Below are 17,003 nucleotides of genomic sequence, written 5' to 3'. Positions count from 1 at the left end.
CTCTGACCTCTTGCTTTTGGCTCCTGCTACAGGAAATTCCACAGTTTCCAGCTCTCAGATTCATGGCTGTCGCATGATTTTCCAGAAAGCCTCCCCTGGGTGGTGGAGGACAGAGACAGCTTCATTTTCACTGTGGTCAGGTTTTCCAGAAGCAGGTCATTGGTGCACTGCCACAGCACAGGTTTGTCACCTGCTGAGCAGGGTGGTTTCAAACAGTGTACTAATGCACACAGGACTTTTCCTGGGTTGGTATGTCAACACTGCTGGTTGTGTTGCATACAACAGTTGTACCTGCCTTTAAATTAGCGATTATTTCTCTTTAACCTCTTTTTTTCCTGTTTTTATTTACAAAAATATTTAAGCACAAATCTCCCCCCTCCCTTTTTGGTACCGGGGATTGAACTCAGGACCTTGGGCCTGTGCAGCAGGCAGAGGAACCGCTGAGCCAAATCCCCGGCCCACAAATCCCTATTTTGAATACACTATCAGTTGTCCATTTTTAGAGCCTATGTTGTTACTGTAGGATTGTGCTGTATGTTTTAGCTTTTCTTTCTTGACAATAGGACTTACTACTTAATTTAATTTTACATTAAAAGGAATATGTTGAGATAATATGTATTACTTTCTAACAGGTGATTAACTTAGGTAAACCTCTTAAAAACCTTGGCTCAGCAACCTTGAATATTCAGTGGCCAAAAGAAATTAGCAATGGCAAGTGGTTGCTTTATTTGGTGAAAGTGGAATCCATAGGGCTGGAAAAGATAGTTTGTGAGCCGCCGAGGGAAATAAACCTCCTGAACCTAAAGGTATGTCAATGAATGTGTCTCTCACATCTCCCTAAATGTAAATAAGAGAAGCTGGAGGGTCATGACTCTTCTTAGGAGACAGGCATTCTGACATGTTGACTTTTTCTTTGATTGTCACAGTTTCTCCTTTTTAGTTGAGTAAGTCAGGTTGAGGTGTTTTTGCTGACTGGTGACCATTATGATACCTAAGGCATAGTCACTCGGTGCTTGTTGAGGCAAGTGACATTTTTCCTGCAGCGTTGTGACCCGGTGTGCCATTTAAGGAGAATTGGGACATGTCCCTGGGAGTGAGCCAGCCAGCATTAATGCCAGGCACGTTCATTACAACTCATTACAAAAGATACTGGCTCTTTAGCAAATGACCTTGAAAGCTTTCATTCTTATTTTTAAAATAGTAAAGTAAATATTCTCTGAGTACTTAGGCACTGCACTGGCTGCTTTGTTTGCTTGATTGACTAATTTATAGGCATGGCCTCCTATGCAGTTCAGGCTGACCTTGAACTCACCGTGTACCCCAAGCTGGCTTCCAACTTGCTGTGCTCCTCCTCCGTCTCCTGGGTTCTGGGATTACAGGCTTTCACCACCATGCCAGACATGAGTTTCTCCTTTCAATCTTTAGATAGTCCTAGGAGGTGTCCTTATTGTCCTCATTCGTACAGATCAGGTAACTTTCTTAGTCAGTGTTGAGGCAAATTCTTCATTCGAGCTCCTTCTGATTTCACAATCTGCCACTCTTTACCCCTCTCTCTATTGCCCATACCTGGGTATCCAGATTGTTTATGTTCCAGTTTGATAAAGGTTTGCATTGTCGACACAAGTCTGGTTATTTTGTTTTAAATTCTCAAAGGTAGCTGGGTATGTAGAGGATCCTGTAGCCAGATCTTCTACTGGTCGACTCCAACAAGCAAGGTGGCCCGGTTTCTCCTTATCTTCATCACAGGCTGAGCAACTCTAATCCAAAAATCTGAAACCTGCAATTCTCTAAAATCTGATTTCAAATTAGGGCTGTCCAACCAGTAAACTACGCAGATATTCCAAAATCTGAAAAACTCCGCAATCTGAAACACTTCTGGTCCCAAGCATTTCCAATGAGGGGGATTCAAGTTCTTACATGGCTGAATTGTCAGTGCTTGTCTCAACTTAGTCATTTAATGGGTCTTTTTGCTTCTTCTGTTCCTCAGTTCACTTGGCCATTCTACATATGCTGTCTACCATGTTGGGCACTGAGCTGGGTGCAAAGGACACAGGAATAGGAATGGTCCCTGACCTCAGTAGCTCATGGTTTGGTGCCATTTGTTCACAGTTCAGTAGAGGCACAAAGGAACATTTTTTTTCTTTCCCTGAGTTTAAAAGTCACCATAGGATTAAACTCCTTAAGCTGTCCTAGAAATCAGTCAGTAAATTTGATGCTGGGGTGGTCATAACATTTGCTGGTTTTACAGTAAAGTTATTTGTGAGCCTTGGATGCTGGGGGTGGAGATGATATTGATTGCAGATTATGTAAATTGAGCATTACTTCGTTGGGAAGTTTGATGGTGATGACAAAAGCTTACATAAAGTGGAACTGTTGTGGATATACTTCTTTCTTTTTAGGAGTCTCACAAATCAAGAAGGAAACGAGAAATTGCTGAAAAACAGATAGATGATAGAAGAAAATTTTCTTTATTTACTGAAAGAAAATACCAGACTCTTGTGAGTATTTTTCCAGAGCTGGGAACATGGGTCGGGAAGGGGGAAGGTTTTGCACACAGTGGATTCTGACCACGAGTCTCCTTCTCTCTCCAGAACTGTAGTGTGAATGTGAAGTGTGTGAACATCAGGTGCCCACTGAGTGGGCTGGACAGCAAGGCTTCTCTTGTTCTGCGGTCGAGGTTATGGAACAGCACGTTTCTAGAGGTTTGGCCCTGCTGTGAGGCTGTCCCCTGGGAGTCATTTGCCACCACCTAGGACACTTGTCACTTTCTGACTCATCCACTCTCTCCCAACAGGAGTATTCCAAGATGAACTACTTGGACATTCTGGTGCGGGCTTCCATTGAAGTGACCGCCACCGCTGGAAATATCAAGCTGCCACATGCAGGCACTCAGGTGAGGGGTCACTTAGTCCCCGGCCTCACCCTGGTCAGAGCGGGTCCCTCTCCCTGTGCCCACAGCCTAAGGTCACACTCTTTGGTGTTCATGTCCCTCATGGCCCCCTTAACCAGTAAGGAGGAAGCAGATAAAGTCTTAATCCACTACCACCCATGCTGTGTTTTAATAGTATCATTGGAAAAAGGAAGTCAGTTTAGGGTTCACCATTCAGCAGGAATGTGCTAGGTGTGAAGGCTGTTGGGTCAGTGGGAGCAGGTGCACCTTAAGCCCTTCACCTTCATGCCTATGGCAAGAGGGGCCAGCTGCAGTTACTTGAAAAGATCTCTCTCTCAGCTGGGCACAGTGGCACACTCCTATAATCCCAGCACTGAGGGAAGCTGAGGCAGGAGGACTATAAGCTCAAGCTCAGCTTGGGTAACTTTTAGCAATTTAACAAGATCTGTCTTAAAAAATAAAAATAAAAAGAGCTGAGAATGTAGTTCAGTGCAGAGGCCCTGAGTTCAGTTCCAGTACCGCCACCAAAAGAAAAAAAAAATTCTATAATTGAGCCTTGTAACTGTCCTTGCTGTGTCCTTTAGAACACATACAGTAAGGTTCCTCCCTTGGCCATGCAGCAGTCTTCCCAGTAATACTTTGAAGTAAACTGTCCTGCCTTAGATATGCCTAACTGTTCAGAGAACAGTTAACCCAGCAGTTCAGTTCTGCAGCATCCAGACCCAGCCAGATGGGTTCTATCCTTTCCCCATCCTGACCTGCCGTGTTAGGGTGGTGTGATCTCATATGGACTCATATGGTAGCTAAGGTGTGGTCTGCTCAGTTCACCCTGCATCTTTACCTGCCAGCATATAAGCATTACCCAAACCTGAAATGTGGTTTTCAAATATATGCTGAACAGTGTGTTTGTATTTCTTTGTTGTTTTCTAGTGAAACTCCTTAGATGGTTTCATTAGAATTCATTGAACTATGTTTCCTTTATCTTGTCTTTGAGTAGTTTGAAAGAATCTAAACGCATGTCTTTAAATGTATCTTTACATCATATGTGATTTACTTCTGGCCCATTGTTTCTTCCTTTTTTCTTTTTTTTCTTTTTTTTCTTTCTTTCTTTCTTTCTTTCTTTTTTTTTTTTTTTTTTTTTTTTTTTTTTTTTTTTTTTTTTTTTTTTTTTTTTTTTTTTTTGGTACTGGGGATCGAACTCAGGCCCTTGTGCTTGCAGGGCAAGCAGTGAAACCACTGAGCTAAATCCCTGGCCCCCCATTGTTTCATTTTATAAAGTAATTTTGAGCATCTACTACCTCAACTTTCTATCTGTGCAGACTTTCTTTTTCAAAACATGGACATAAACCATCTATATCTTCGTCCAATAATTAACAGAAATATTGGACAGAGCATGGAGCAGAACTTTGTGGTGATCCACTAGTAAGCCGTTCCTTTTGGGGGTCTAGAACTCACAGGGACTTGCATTAGGAATTTGTGGTAGAAGGACTACAGGTCACGGTAGGAATTGCAAATGGAAACATTTTGCCAGAGAGACTGGAGAGATTGTGTACTGCTGCTCTTTATTCATCCACTGGTTTACTTATGGAAATGTCCTGGCTTTGATCATGTCAGTAGCTGAAAATTGACTGAGCCTCCCTAATCAGTCTGGCTTCTGAAATACAGAATGTCCTTAGAATGTTCTTGGAATTTATCATCCTCAGCAGAATACATTTGTTGAGAAATGGTTTAAACCAAGGCTATCCCAGGCTCCCTGGGACAGGTCATCCTGGCTCTTGGTTATCTCTGTGAGTTGCTCCAGCCCACTTCTCATCAATAAGGCATCCTATAAACCACACCCTCCCTGGAATCTTTTTCTCCATTTCTGGCTAAGGGCAACTGCTATAGCTTCTAATGACTACAAGGGGGCAGCTCTGAAAATCACAGTTTTTGGAGCTGCAGAAATATTCAATACTTTAGAGGGAAAAGACTGATATTAATAAAATGTCCACAATTTCCTAGATACTTCATATTTGTTTAAACTTCAGAAGAACACCAAGGTAGGCAATACTTCATTTTACAAACAAAGAAATAGACTCAGGGTAGGATGAGGTCCTGGATTAAAACTCCTAACTGTCTAATTTTGGGGCTTTTGTTCTACTCTGACACATGGTCTCTATTAAGTCCTCAAATCACAAATTCAGAGAAAACATCCCCCATGACCAGCAAGTGGATCTGATACCTGATCTCAGGTCTCCAGAGTCCTGAAGTGCTCTTTGTTCTAGAAGATGACTGAACAGGGGTCCTGCTATCTTGTCTGGTTGCTGAGTCACCAGTGGGAATGAGGTTGTCTTGGGCATTTTATATTCTTAGGATTTAGAGAACTCAGGCCTTCTAATGGGAAGCCACATCTTTGCATGGTCCTACTTTGTTAAATAACTGGCAGATTTGTGACTGGATTACGAGTCTCATGTGAGGACTTTATTTCTGAGGAAGACTGAACCATTTTTTATCTCTAGTCTTCAGATACCTCCTTTATTTTCTGTGATTTCTAAGGTACAGTAACTCAGATATCGTGCCTATACTTTTCTTTAGTATTTTAAGGTGCAGTTCTTCTGGGCCTGAAGATTTGAGCTTAATTCAGGGATCAGGATGTCTTTCTTTTTTTTAATGCCTTCACTTATTATGGGTTACAGTTTCATCTTCATCTTGGTTTCGCCTATCCTTTCCAGTCTGAGGATCATTTTCTTTGGAGAAGTTGTGTAATTCAGTCTTACTTTTTGGTCTTAACATCAAAACAATTTCTCATTGCTTTTACTCTAATCCTGCTTAAAAAAATAATGGTTCTTCATTACCCAATTTCAAGAGTAATTGAACTCACCACCCAATAAAACACTTTTAAATTAAGATATTATCATAACAAAGAAGTCACACAATTAAACCAGGTTAAATGATTACATTTTAAGACGATTATTAAATCCATAAAGTATCAACAAGTACCTGTTAAAGACACATGTGATCCTTCCCTGTGCTGGATGCTAGAAGCAAAATTGAATGGGCTACTTTGTCAAGAATTTCATGCATCAGGAGATAGAACCAGGAGAGAAATGTTGAATTGTGCCAAGGAAGGAGGGAATGTTAGTTGTGTGTGTGTTCCCACTTCATTCACAGGAAGCAGGTAAAAAACATCCAAGCTTCCTGGCTGCAGAAGATAAAACATGATAGGTAAAATAAGTACCCCATCACTTAGAGGAATGAGATTTTTGGGGGCGGATTATAAATTCAGAGAAGAAGCTAAGCTGTGTTTCCTTTTATAAGACTTTTTATATGGAATATAAAAGACACTAAAATCACTTCAGGTGATTTTTTTTTCATACCAGTGTTCAGTAAGAGTAGGGAACATCATCGAGTAATCAGCAAAAGTATCTGGCAGCTGGCAAGCTAATGTGGACTTGCAATACTAGTTGGCAATGGAATTTAATGCCTCAGTAGCATTTAAGCCCTTTTCCTCTCATGGGCACATGATGAGTGAGGTCTACATACAAAGGTCATCTCCATGGAAATGCCTAAGTTTTAGTAAAACCAAAGGAAAAAAATATTTGGGGAATTGTAAAGGTCTACACCATTTCTACTCACCTAAAGCTGTTATCATTCATTAGTAAAAGTAAAAGCTGTTATTATTCATTGGTAAAAATATTCCATTATCTAGTCCTAAGGCCAGCTTGTCACCACCTTCCATCCCAGTGAGAGAATGACTATCATACTGTAATAATAATAATAGTAGTAGTAGTAGTAGTAGTAATAATTTTACACCTTAAGTAAATAAACACTACAGTCTTGCTAACTAGCCTCTCACCTTTCTGGGCCCCATAAATGCATAGCCAGGTCAGCCTCTGACTTGGTCTTCCATCTTTGATGCCCAGTGAGCTGTTTTACCATATTGGTTTGAATGTTGGCCAGAGCTGGGGTATAAAATTCTACTGGGTTCCTGCCCACCCAGCTGCCCAGGCTGAATCAAAAATTACCTTGTTCAACTCTTGCATTTTGGGATAGCAGCCATTGATTTATAAGAGTGGTTTCTCCTGTTATCAATCATTTTAAAGGCTCTCATGCAAGGTGATTATAAGGCTGATTCCTTGCCACAGATCAGCCTATTTGCCAGCTTACTCTTAGAGCCACCTTGCCTCAAGGACACACTGTATGCTAGGTACTAGGGAAGGAAGGTTAAATGAGATATGGTTTCCATTTAGGCAAGCCATTGTTTTGTTTTGTTGTAATCAGCTTACCAGCTGCATAAATATATTATTTCTTCACTGGTCTCTCACTATCTTTTCCTTCTTCCTTACTTTCTGGATGCCTTACACTGGACCTAGCAATCTCAGAGAAGGGTTGTTTTACCTAAGGCACCTGCTGGAGGAAGGGAAGAGGAAGTGAGCCTGGTGACCACCTGGGGCTCGGAGGTTGCGGGGAGACCTCATTCACAGCATGACAGGAAACAGGTTACTGATAAAGGTGAAGGTATTGTGATGGCTGCTGGAGACAGCATAGCTGGTTGCAGACTCCAGATGTAAACTCCTGCCTATAAAGTGTTTAAAGAAAAGCAGTTCTGCTTCTTTTAAGTATTTTCTGTAAGTTCATTGGGGGTGATACAGTTTTTCTCAAAGTGGGAAGGGGATGCGCTTGAAGAGATTTAAAAATATAGACCTATTGAAGTGTTGAAGCCCACTGTAGATACAGAAACATGTTTAGACAGCATCCTGTGTTATCCTAATATAGTTAACTCAGAACATTGCTTACCAATTAAGTACCACCCTCTGAGTTTTATTTACCCTTTGCTTTATATTCTGTCAATTCAAAATTACCAGAAACTGCAACCAGTAAATCTCTAATCAATGTAGTTTACAAAATCAATATTCATTGAAATCACTAGGTCTTTGTATGCTTTGAAAAACAGCTCCTGTCTTTACAAGGTCCATTTGAAATCTAATATGCTTTATTTAGACATAATGGACATATGAGAATGGACATGACTTAAGTTGTTGCAGTGCCACAAGCAATTTTTTAGGTTTCTGAGTAAACACTACGTTTACTTAATTGGTATTTGCCAACTATTGAATATTCAATATTTAAGCTTCTCATCAGCTGCAGCTTAAGCACTGCACTCCCTCTGAATGAATCCAGGGTCTAGTTTGGCCTCACACATTTTCGTGGAAGATGGCACCTAGCCAGACAAGGAAATTGTATTTGTGAAGATCTTTAGTTTCATGTCCTAAAAAATTAGTCACTCAGCTCCATTTGTCTTTTTATATTTCACATCTTTAAAACCCAAGTTGTAAGCTACTTGTACACAAGCTGGCCATTTTTTTCCTTGTTGCCAAAAATTGAAGTATAATCATTTTCCAAAGGATGCCAGTTTAAGGGTCAGAGGTTTAGCTTAGTAATAGAGTGCTTGCTTTGGCTCTGAGTTTGATCCCCAGCACTGTGAATATAGTTGAAAAAGATTGGCTGTTTATTAATAATTGTTCAAAGAAATAAGTTAGCCAAAAAATGTATGTATAGCAAAGAAATAACCACTTTGTCAGAACACACTCTAGATTTTTCCAGATGCTGGGAAAAGATCTTCATGGAATATCTCTTGAGTCACTGTATCATTATTAAGAGAAAGGACTTTCCACTGGAGAGTCAACTCACCACCCAGTGTTGTCCAAGATGTGTTCAGAAGCAGAATTAGAGTTACAGACTCCAGGGATTACTTGTGCCCCAGTTTATGGCGTTTCGCTTTCTTGTGTGCCTATAGGTTCGTGTGACTGTATTTCCCTCAAAGACTGTGGCTCAGTACTCAGGAATATCTTGGTGGATCATCCTCGTGGCTGTTCTTGCTGGGATACTGATGCTTGCTCTGTTAGTGATTTTACTCTGGAAGGTAAGTTATGCCTGGCATTTGAGTTTCATAATATAAATCCCATTTCATGTTTTTGAAATGTGAATTAACAAAAGTATTCTCTCCTTTTTCATTGCTTTCTTTTCCTAACATTTGATTGTGAAACTTAAAAGTGATTTAGTTGTACATGAACTTCTTAAATTCATACTTTTTGGTATCTCTTGCATATAGTTCAGTTTGTTTGGCAAATGGCAAATTTAAGTTTTACGGCTTCAACATTTTCTTAAAATAAGATCAAAGTCTGGATCTAAACCCAGACACAGTGACCCCTGCCTGTAATCCTAGCATTTTAGAGGGTGAGGCAGGAGGATTACAATTTCAATGCCAGCATGAGCTACATAACAAGACCCTGTTTGTTTTTTTTTAAGGTCTAAATGTAAGCCAAATTATTGAGTATCAGATTAATCTGAATCTGTGTTCCTGCTAATTTCAAGTTCTGAAAAGAAATGTTCATGACAGCCATTGGGGTTTTTAATACTTACAGCTAGTTTAGGGATAGAAAAGCATGAATGGAATGAATAACACCATTACAGTGCAGTCATCATAGTCCATATCAAACATGAGGGAGGTCTGCATTCAATATTGTCCAGAAAAACTTGTTCCTTTGACTATACATAAAGTATATCTCCCTCATTTCCTGCACACAGATAGTCTATTTTATGGAAAACATATGTGTGGGGTACATACAAATATTATTTGCCAAGATAACAATAGATTTCATATTATTTCAAGTGAATAAGGAAGGTCTATCATTCCCTGTCTCCAATTACAGATTCAAAAAGACTGAAAAAAAGTTTGTAATGACCTACTTGGTGGCAAGACCTGACATGATGTGAAGGGAAGATATTTATAGTCTTTGTTCTTTATTCATTAGTTTTACTGCAGAAATATTAGCACTTTTTACTATAATGACATTATGTATACAGCATAGTACTTTCTGAAAATTTCAAAAATTCTGGACTCCCAAACACATCTGGTCCAGAGGATTTTGGCTGAACCAACAACCCTCTAGGACCAAAGCATCTTTTTCCTGTCTTTGAATCCAAGAGTATAGTAGACAAAGCTTCAAGAATGTTCTTACTTTCAGATATTGGGTAATTTTTTTTTCCAAGTAACTTCTTTTTGCTGGTCTGAGATAATTTTCTGGTGTTCTCCAAACGAGATTGAAGCTTGGTGTATCTGCTCACACTAAGACTTCTCTTGGCATGGGTGTTGGCCAAATTTTACCCATGCCGGGGATTTAGCTCAGCGGTTCAGTGGCCTGCCTTGCAAGCGCAAGGACCCGAGTTCAATCCCTGGTACCAAAAAACAAACAAACAAACAAATTTTACCCTTGATGTTTAATTTATCTCAGGTAGTAGACTTCTCTGGCAAGAACAGCCAGTCAATCTAGGAGTTTCTCTGATAATTATTTTGATATCAAAAACTAAATGTGGGGGCTGAGGATTTGGCTCAGTGGTAGAGTGCTTGCATACACAAGGGCTTAGGTTCAATACTCATGACCGTCAAAAAACAAAAACAAAATACCCACTACATGTGGTGTTTGGTATTTAGGTTTGATCTGGAAGAGATCACAAGGATAACCTCCAGAAAAGATCTTATTGGCCATCTTTAATCCTCACTGAGATATAGCAGGGGGTTGAGAGTTTTAAAAAAACCTAAGCTATGTATAATCTTGGGCAAATCATTTTGCCTTCCTGGTGTGCCTTTGCTGTTTAATAACTGGATTGGACTAGATGCTCTCACTGGATTTGGGAAGGTCTAAATATCCAGACTCACAAAGGGACCTAAAATAACCAGGTAACTTCTACATCTCTCACATAAAAGACATTTTTATTCTTTATACTCTTCTTTCTAAAGGTGATTGTCATGGAATTATAGGGTCAGAAAGAATATTAGAGGGGGATAGTGAAAGAGCATTTGCCTAGTGTGAGGATCTGGATTCAATGGGGGAGTTGGGGGGGATTCTATTCTTCTATTTAGTGGCCTTTAAACTGAATTTTGTGTATCCTCGTAGGAGGCAAAACTAAGCTAAGATAGGTATCTCCAATTTAACCAGGGAAATTCTGATTTTATTGGCTTTAAATACTGGTTTTGAACAGGATTCTTAGTGTTTTGTGTTTTTGTTTTTTGTTGTTGTTGTTTTTGATAAGAGATAAGTCTTCTGCACTAATCCAGTCACCTTTGTTTTGCTGATAAAGATCCCCATGCCCACGAGTATTAAAAATGTTGCCAAGCTGGAAGGGACCAGGTCTATTAGTTCCTGGTTTCTTCTTCTTCCCACTCTATTTACTAGCAGTTATTATTGAAAGTTCATGTGTTCACTGTGTATTCTATTGAGTCACACACAGAAATACCACAATAGTGTAGTTCAATGCTGCTCAATAAAACTTTCTGTCATGGTGGAAATGTTCTGGAGCAGCAGTACCCCAGATGGTGGCCAAGAGTCACATGTGGCTGTTGAATACTTGGAATATGGCTAGTGCAATGGAGTTATTGAATTTTACATTTTAGCCAGGGATTTAGCTCAATGGCACTGCACCTGTCTTGCAAGCTCAAGGGCCTGAGTTCCATCCCTGGTACCAAAAAAAAAAAAAAACTTGAATAGTCACATGTAGCTAGTAACTGCCATACTGTACAAAGTGGATCTAGATTTTGCCTTCATGATTGCCACACTGGGAAGTAGAATTTTCCAGGAGAGATTTTATTTGACCAGGTTATTTCAAAAGGCAGTTCCATGGCCTTATGATCTAGATAAAAGTAAATAGGAAAGGGTCCCCAATGTTGAATCATAATCGGAAATAAAATTATTCTTTTATACTTATTTAGAGTGACCTAACCTGAGGAACATGGGCTCCTACCATTTAAGAGTTACATTGTGCTTCTGAATTTGGGAAAATGACAGTAGTCACTGTTTCATGACAGTGTACTCGAATTTGTATTGTGATTCATCCACAGATCCAAAGGTCCCAAGTAGATGGCATTTGTTTCATTAAGTTCACTGTAAAAGGTAGAAAAATACTCGTGGTCTATCTAAATGTTAATTAAGAATCATGATAAATTTCACATGAGAACATTCTATAGTCTTTGTCTTAGTAGCCTACTTTTTTGGAGCTTGTATTCTTCAAGAAGAAACCACCCAAGCTACAATCCAGTATGCATATGTTTTCCATTTTTAGATTGATTTTTGTTCTCAAGATTTCTGTTACAAATAAAAAAGTCAGTTAGCTGACCAGTGCCATCCATACGTGTGTTTGACCAGAGACCATGGTGATAGAATGGGTTGAGTGTTGGCTGTCATGGTGTAATGTAATGAGTTGGCTGCTCACAGCAGGTTGATCAAAAGCAGCCCATAATAGAAAACAGGTTAATATCTGAGATGTTCTATTGTTTAGCTCTTATCCACAAAACTGTAAAATTGACTAAATACCTTGCTTCCTTGTAGTGTGGTTTCTTCAAGAGAAATAAGAAAGATCATTATGATGCCACATATCACAAGGCTGAGATCCATGCTCAGCCATCTGATAAAGAGAGGCTTACTTCTGATGCATAGTAATGATCTACTTCTGTAATTGGTAATTGATCAATGTTTTTTAATTGCTAGCTGTGGGACCTGCTATGGTTGTGGTGGCTAACTTAAAGAGCAACAGCTTGCTGTGTGTGTGTCCCATTAACAGATGTTGCCAAATGTCCATACTGGCTTGCCTTGCTTTGGATTTATTTACTTTACTTGAAAGTGCACAGTTGTTTTGTTTTGTTCAATGCAGAAAGGATCTTTTGTTGCAGGTGAGTTGTTTTGTGTTCTTGTTAGACCATGCCCATAGCAATGAAGAAAAGCATAGTCTTCGTACACATAAAAGGGCTTTAGACCTCCATAGTATCCCAGTTTGTTGTTAATCCAGTGTATAGTGTCCCACTTGGAATTTCAAGGATGCATGAGAAATCATCACCGATTTCTTGTGCATTTTGGAATTTCTCAGGGATAACAAGCTTGTGTTGACTGCCTGATTAACCTATTGCATGTCGGAAATGTGTTTCTCTTGATGAAGCGGCTTCCTCACTGTTATCTTTTTGTTCTTTCTCTAAAGTGATGGTGCAGGCTTGGAATGCTTTGTATTGTTGCTGAGAGATTGTTTTATGCTAGCTAAGCATGCAGCTTCCTTTTCCTACATATCTCCTTCAGGCCAAAGACCATTACAACAAAAAATGATTAGCTTTATGGCCAACTCCAGGAGATGGTCTTCTACCAAAATAACCTTCAATATATAAAGTTCTAGTACAGCAAAATGTTTGGGACAATTTTTATTTAAATATGTTGTAATGGAGTTTGACCATCTTTCATGTTCCTAGAGATTTCTTTTCCACCTTGGGTATCAGTTGATTTTAAATTTATATTTTGCTTTTCCATGATAATAGGAATTGTAAGTGGGTCCTTTTTTTATTTCTGTGACCATGAATGGAGAGAGTTATTCCTAGAATCCCTTTCCATGGCAGTCATGATGAATCTCAATGTTGCCATTTTATTTAATTTTCTCCCTTTTATAAATGGGGCAGACAACAGTCATATTTTGTAATAGATATAAGTACATTGGCTTTTTTGCACAGAATAATAAGTGAATCCAAGAAATAGCATAAAACAAAACTTCTTGGTTCATTTGGCCTAATGACTGAGAGTTAAATAGACACATGATTTTTTGTCTTACTCCATGGCATTTCAACATATATGTTCTATTCCTGTTACTGTAAAAAATAAACCATTAATTGACCATTGTAAGTATCTTCTTTCTTCCAAGCTGCATTTTTTATTTTATAACACACTTGTGTTACAAAAGCCTTTTTTATTAAAAAATTCAATCTGATTCAAAATTTCAGGTATATTCTCAAAGTATACTTTTGATAAGATTGAATAATTTTTTAAAAAGTGAATAAAGTATATATACATTAGCAATTTGAATGTAAATGCTTTCTTTTTACAAAAAGAGGGAGAAACTGAAGTGTTACAGAATTCAGCATAGCATACTTTCCTCGAGCCCTGTGCAATACATGATTGATTTAATTGCAGGACGCAATTACTTCATGATTTATTAATGAAACAGCTTAATTGGAAGCACAGCAGCAAATCCAAGCAGTGTAAATTATCTCGTAGCTAATGAAACATGTGATATGTGTTCCAAAGCCTGGGAGGATAGAAGATTCTTAGATTGACCCTTTGGAAGATGGAATATTCGAGTAGCAATTTGTTATATATTTGTGGCCCGATTTCCATTTTGTTAGCAGGCAAGGAACAAGAAATAATTTTTATTTTTGCTTTTAAAAAATTGTTCTTAAAGTGATACAAAGGTTAATCTGAAAATTACATCTTTTATATATAATACTGTGATTTTTTTAAATGGAAGTAGTCGCAGATTCTTGCCAGTCAAGGGGTACTTTAAATTGTTATAAAATATAAAGACAAAGTAAAAATGGACTTCTCTTTCAGTTTTACAGCTGTTCTCTAACATTTCTCCTGGCTGTTCTTTTCAGCCTGTTAGTGCTTTCTTAAAATGTTATCTTTTCCCTTGGTCCAAAGGTAGACATGGCTGAACAGACAGCTTAGACATTTCTGTTTACTGCACTTGCTTTCCCTGAGATGCACTAATTTGTGTCTGTTTTTCTCTCCCCCTCTCTAGTGTGGATTTTTTAAACGCTCTAGGTACGATGATAGCGTTCCCCGATACTATGCTGTAAGGATCCGGAAAGAAGAACGAGAGATCAAAGATGAAAAGTATAATGATAACTTGGAAAAGAAACAGTGGATCACAAAGTGGAACGAAAATGAAAGTTACTCCTAGGGGGGGTCAGAAAAGCTTCACAGGACCCAAAATGCCTTTTTTTTTCAACTCAGACATTCAAATGGATTTATAAGCCTGTTCAAAATCTGAAGATTGATTTCAGACTGACAACACGCAGTACGAAGCTACAGTTGAAACTGTGGATATTGTTACTCAGCCGAAGGTGGCTCCTGGTTTGCACAGCCAAATTTAAGACTATTGGAGTGGATTTTTCTTTAACTGCCTTAATTTAATTTTCTGGGTTGCCTTTGATTTTGGTGTGGTTGACTTAACACGTGCTGGGGAAGGGCCTGCCCAGCTACACGCAGGCGACATCCTCCTGAGGGTGTAGCTGGAGCAGGGTACCAGGATCACCCACACTCACCGAGTGGCCGGCCCAGTCTGCCGCCGTAGGGTTGGAGAACGTGCAGATTAACTGTCCTGCGGCACAGGGCTCTGCTGTTGGGGTTGTCCTGTCTCGGCTTAAAGTGCTCTTATTAAATGTGCAATAGGTGACATTGCCATCCTGTCCTTGCTCCGTTTCCTAGATGTGTGAATCCTTGCACTCGCCAAATGCCTGCAGGTTTCCTTCTCCTTTTCACTAAAACACACAGGTGCAGCAGACTTGAATGCTAGTTATATTTGTTTGTGTATGATATTTATTTTTTCTTCAAACCATTTTGTTATTGACTAACACGCCAAAGATCCTTCATGTTGGTTTACGCAATCAGAATTAGAACATGGCAGGTCATTAGTTTGACCTAAATGATTTACTGCCAGAAGATAATAATAATTCTTTGTAAATGTATCCAAGAGTTGTTTTAATAACTTATCTGTAAATTATAACATCTCCTTGGCATCCCCTCCCCCCAACCCAAAAGGTTGAAGAAAGGATTTAACTGTTTATCAGACATCTGATAACTTTTTAGTTTAGAGACCTATGTGATATTTTTAGATTTCATGCTATAACTTTCAGGAACTTTTAAAGAAAATGATTTTGTTCCTTGAACTCTAGGACATGTTTACTCACTGCTGCAAATACTGTATATTGAGGGCTTGAAAGAAACTGGTGAGCGCAGAGGGTGGGTCCAGACCCATCCAGTGTGAGACTACTGAGTGAGTATCTGCTACCAAAACCATGATTCTAGTCAGGCAGAATATCATAGCTCCTAACTTTTAGGTGTCATTGGAGCCATTCAATCAGTGAGTCAATGTTATTTTATTTTGTTTCTTCCCCTATCTGAATTCCCCAAATGACTTTGGGGGACTACCTTAACAAGATCTTTAAATGGTTTAATTGTAAAGCTGTGTGGATGGGAGGAGAAAGACAATTGTCACTCTATATATTCAACAGAGATTGAATAAATATGAAACCTGACTTTTACAACTTACTGTGCTTTGATATATTAAGTTATATGGGAGCAACAGCAAACAGGTGCTAATTTGGATGTAGTACAAGCGGTGTATCAATCTTTTTTTTGTACCGGGGATCGAACTCAGGACTTAGCACTTGCGAGGCAGGGCGCAGAGTCATTGAGCTAAATCCCGGGCCCTCAGTCTTTTAAAAGAACAAAAGACAGCTGTATGTGCCATTGTTGCTTTGGCATTTTTTGTTTGTTTGTTTGTTTTTCTTTTTTACAAATCTTACATCCTTAGGATACTAAGAACTTTATTCTGGTTGTATTTTAGAGATTTTATTCAAAAAATAATTTTGCAAATGGAATTTTGTTTACAAAAGTTTCTCTAAAACAGGTTATAACAGTGTTTAAAGTCTCAGTTTCTTGGGTAAATTGGAGCCTAACTCACTGGCTTTGTTATAGGACACTAAGAAGCTGATATTTTGACAGTGTTTGTAAGCCTTTGTTATAAAAATAAATGTCCTGAAAAGAGGGGTGGGGGAGGGGTAGTTTAACAACAAAGAAATAAGAATGTTATGGTATTTCAATTTATAGTTGTTAAAAATGTCATCTCAAGTCAAGTCACTGGTCTGTTTGCATTTGATACATTTTTTATACTAACTAGCATTGTAAAATTACTTCATGATTAGAAAATACCTGTGGATATTTGTATAAAAGTGTGAAATAAATTTTTTATGAAAGTGTTCATTGCTTAGTAACAGCATTGCTATATGTGAAACTCTAAAATTATAAGTGACAACCTGAATTGCATTTCTTTTTATTTCATCAAGCAAAACAAATATTTTCCAGTATTTTTTTACTTTCTGTGTCCCATATAATCTTAGATCAGCCAGAGATACAAGTACCCAAAGCAATGCAATGTAAATGTGATCCTTTCTTGAGTTGATGCTCATTTTAGTTGATGCTTAAGTCTTTAAAATTTCCTTGTCTTATAATAACACAGTGATCTTATAAGCAGTCTATTC

At 38.6% G+C, this 17,003-nt stretch overlaps 1 protein-coding gene and 1 long non-coding RNA gene across 4 annotated transcripts in view; one reads left to right on the top strand and one right to left on the bottom strand.

Moving 5' to 3' along the window:
• Itga6 (integrin subunit alpha 6) overlaps positions 1 to 16,725 on the top strand; it is a 41,266-nt gene extending 24,541 nt beyond the window's left edge. The window contains exons 19-25 of one of the 2 annotated variants that reach the window (XM_019204967.2): positions 633 to 806; positions 2,400 to 2,498; positions 2,592 to 2,702; positions 2,795 to 2,893; positions 8,667 to 8,792; positions 12,256 to 12,385; positions 14,480 to 14,560. In XM_019204967.2, the coding sequence (XP_019060512.1) occupies positions 633 to 806; positions 2,400 to 2,498; positions 2,592 to 2,702; positions 2,795 to 2,893; positions 8,667 to 8,792; positions 12,256 to 12,363 (717 nt within the window). In that variant the 3' untranslated portion in view covers positions 12,364 to 12,385; positions 14,480 to 14,560. Of the gene's footprint in view, positions 1 to 632; positions 807 to 2,399; positions 2,499 to 2,591; positions 2,703 to 2,794; positions 2,894 to 8,666; positions 8,793 to 12,255; positions 12,386 to 14,479 lie in introns of both variants that reach the window. The other variant, XM_019204966.2, reaches the window with a different exon arrangement.
• Positions 1 to 17,003, bottom strand: part of LOC117283438 — a 40,871-nt gene that overhangs the window by 9,754 nt on the left and 14,114 nt on the right. The window lies entirely within an intron of this gene.

The sequence above is a fragment of the Fukomys damarensis genome, unplaced genomic scaffold (genome assembly GCF_012274545.1).
Source record: "Fukomys damarensis isolate Sample0158 unplaced genomic scaffold, DMR_v1.0_HiC HiC_scaffold_26, whole genome shotgun sequence".
NCBI lineage: Eukaryota > Metazoa > Chordata > Mammalia > Rodentia > Bathyergidae > Fukomys > Fukomys damarensis.
Note: the sequence above shows the minus strand (reverse complement) of the source record. Positions and strands in the feature narration are given on the sequence as shown.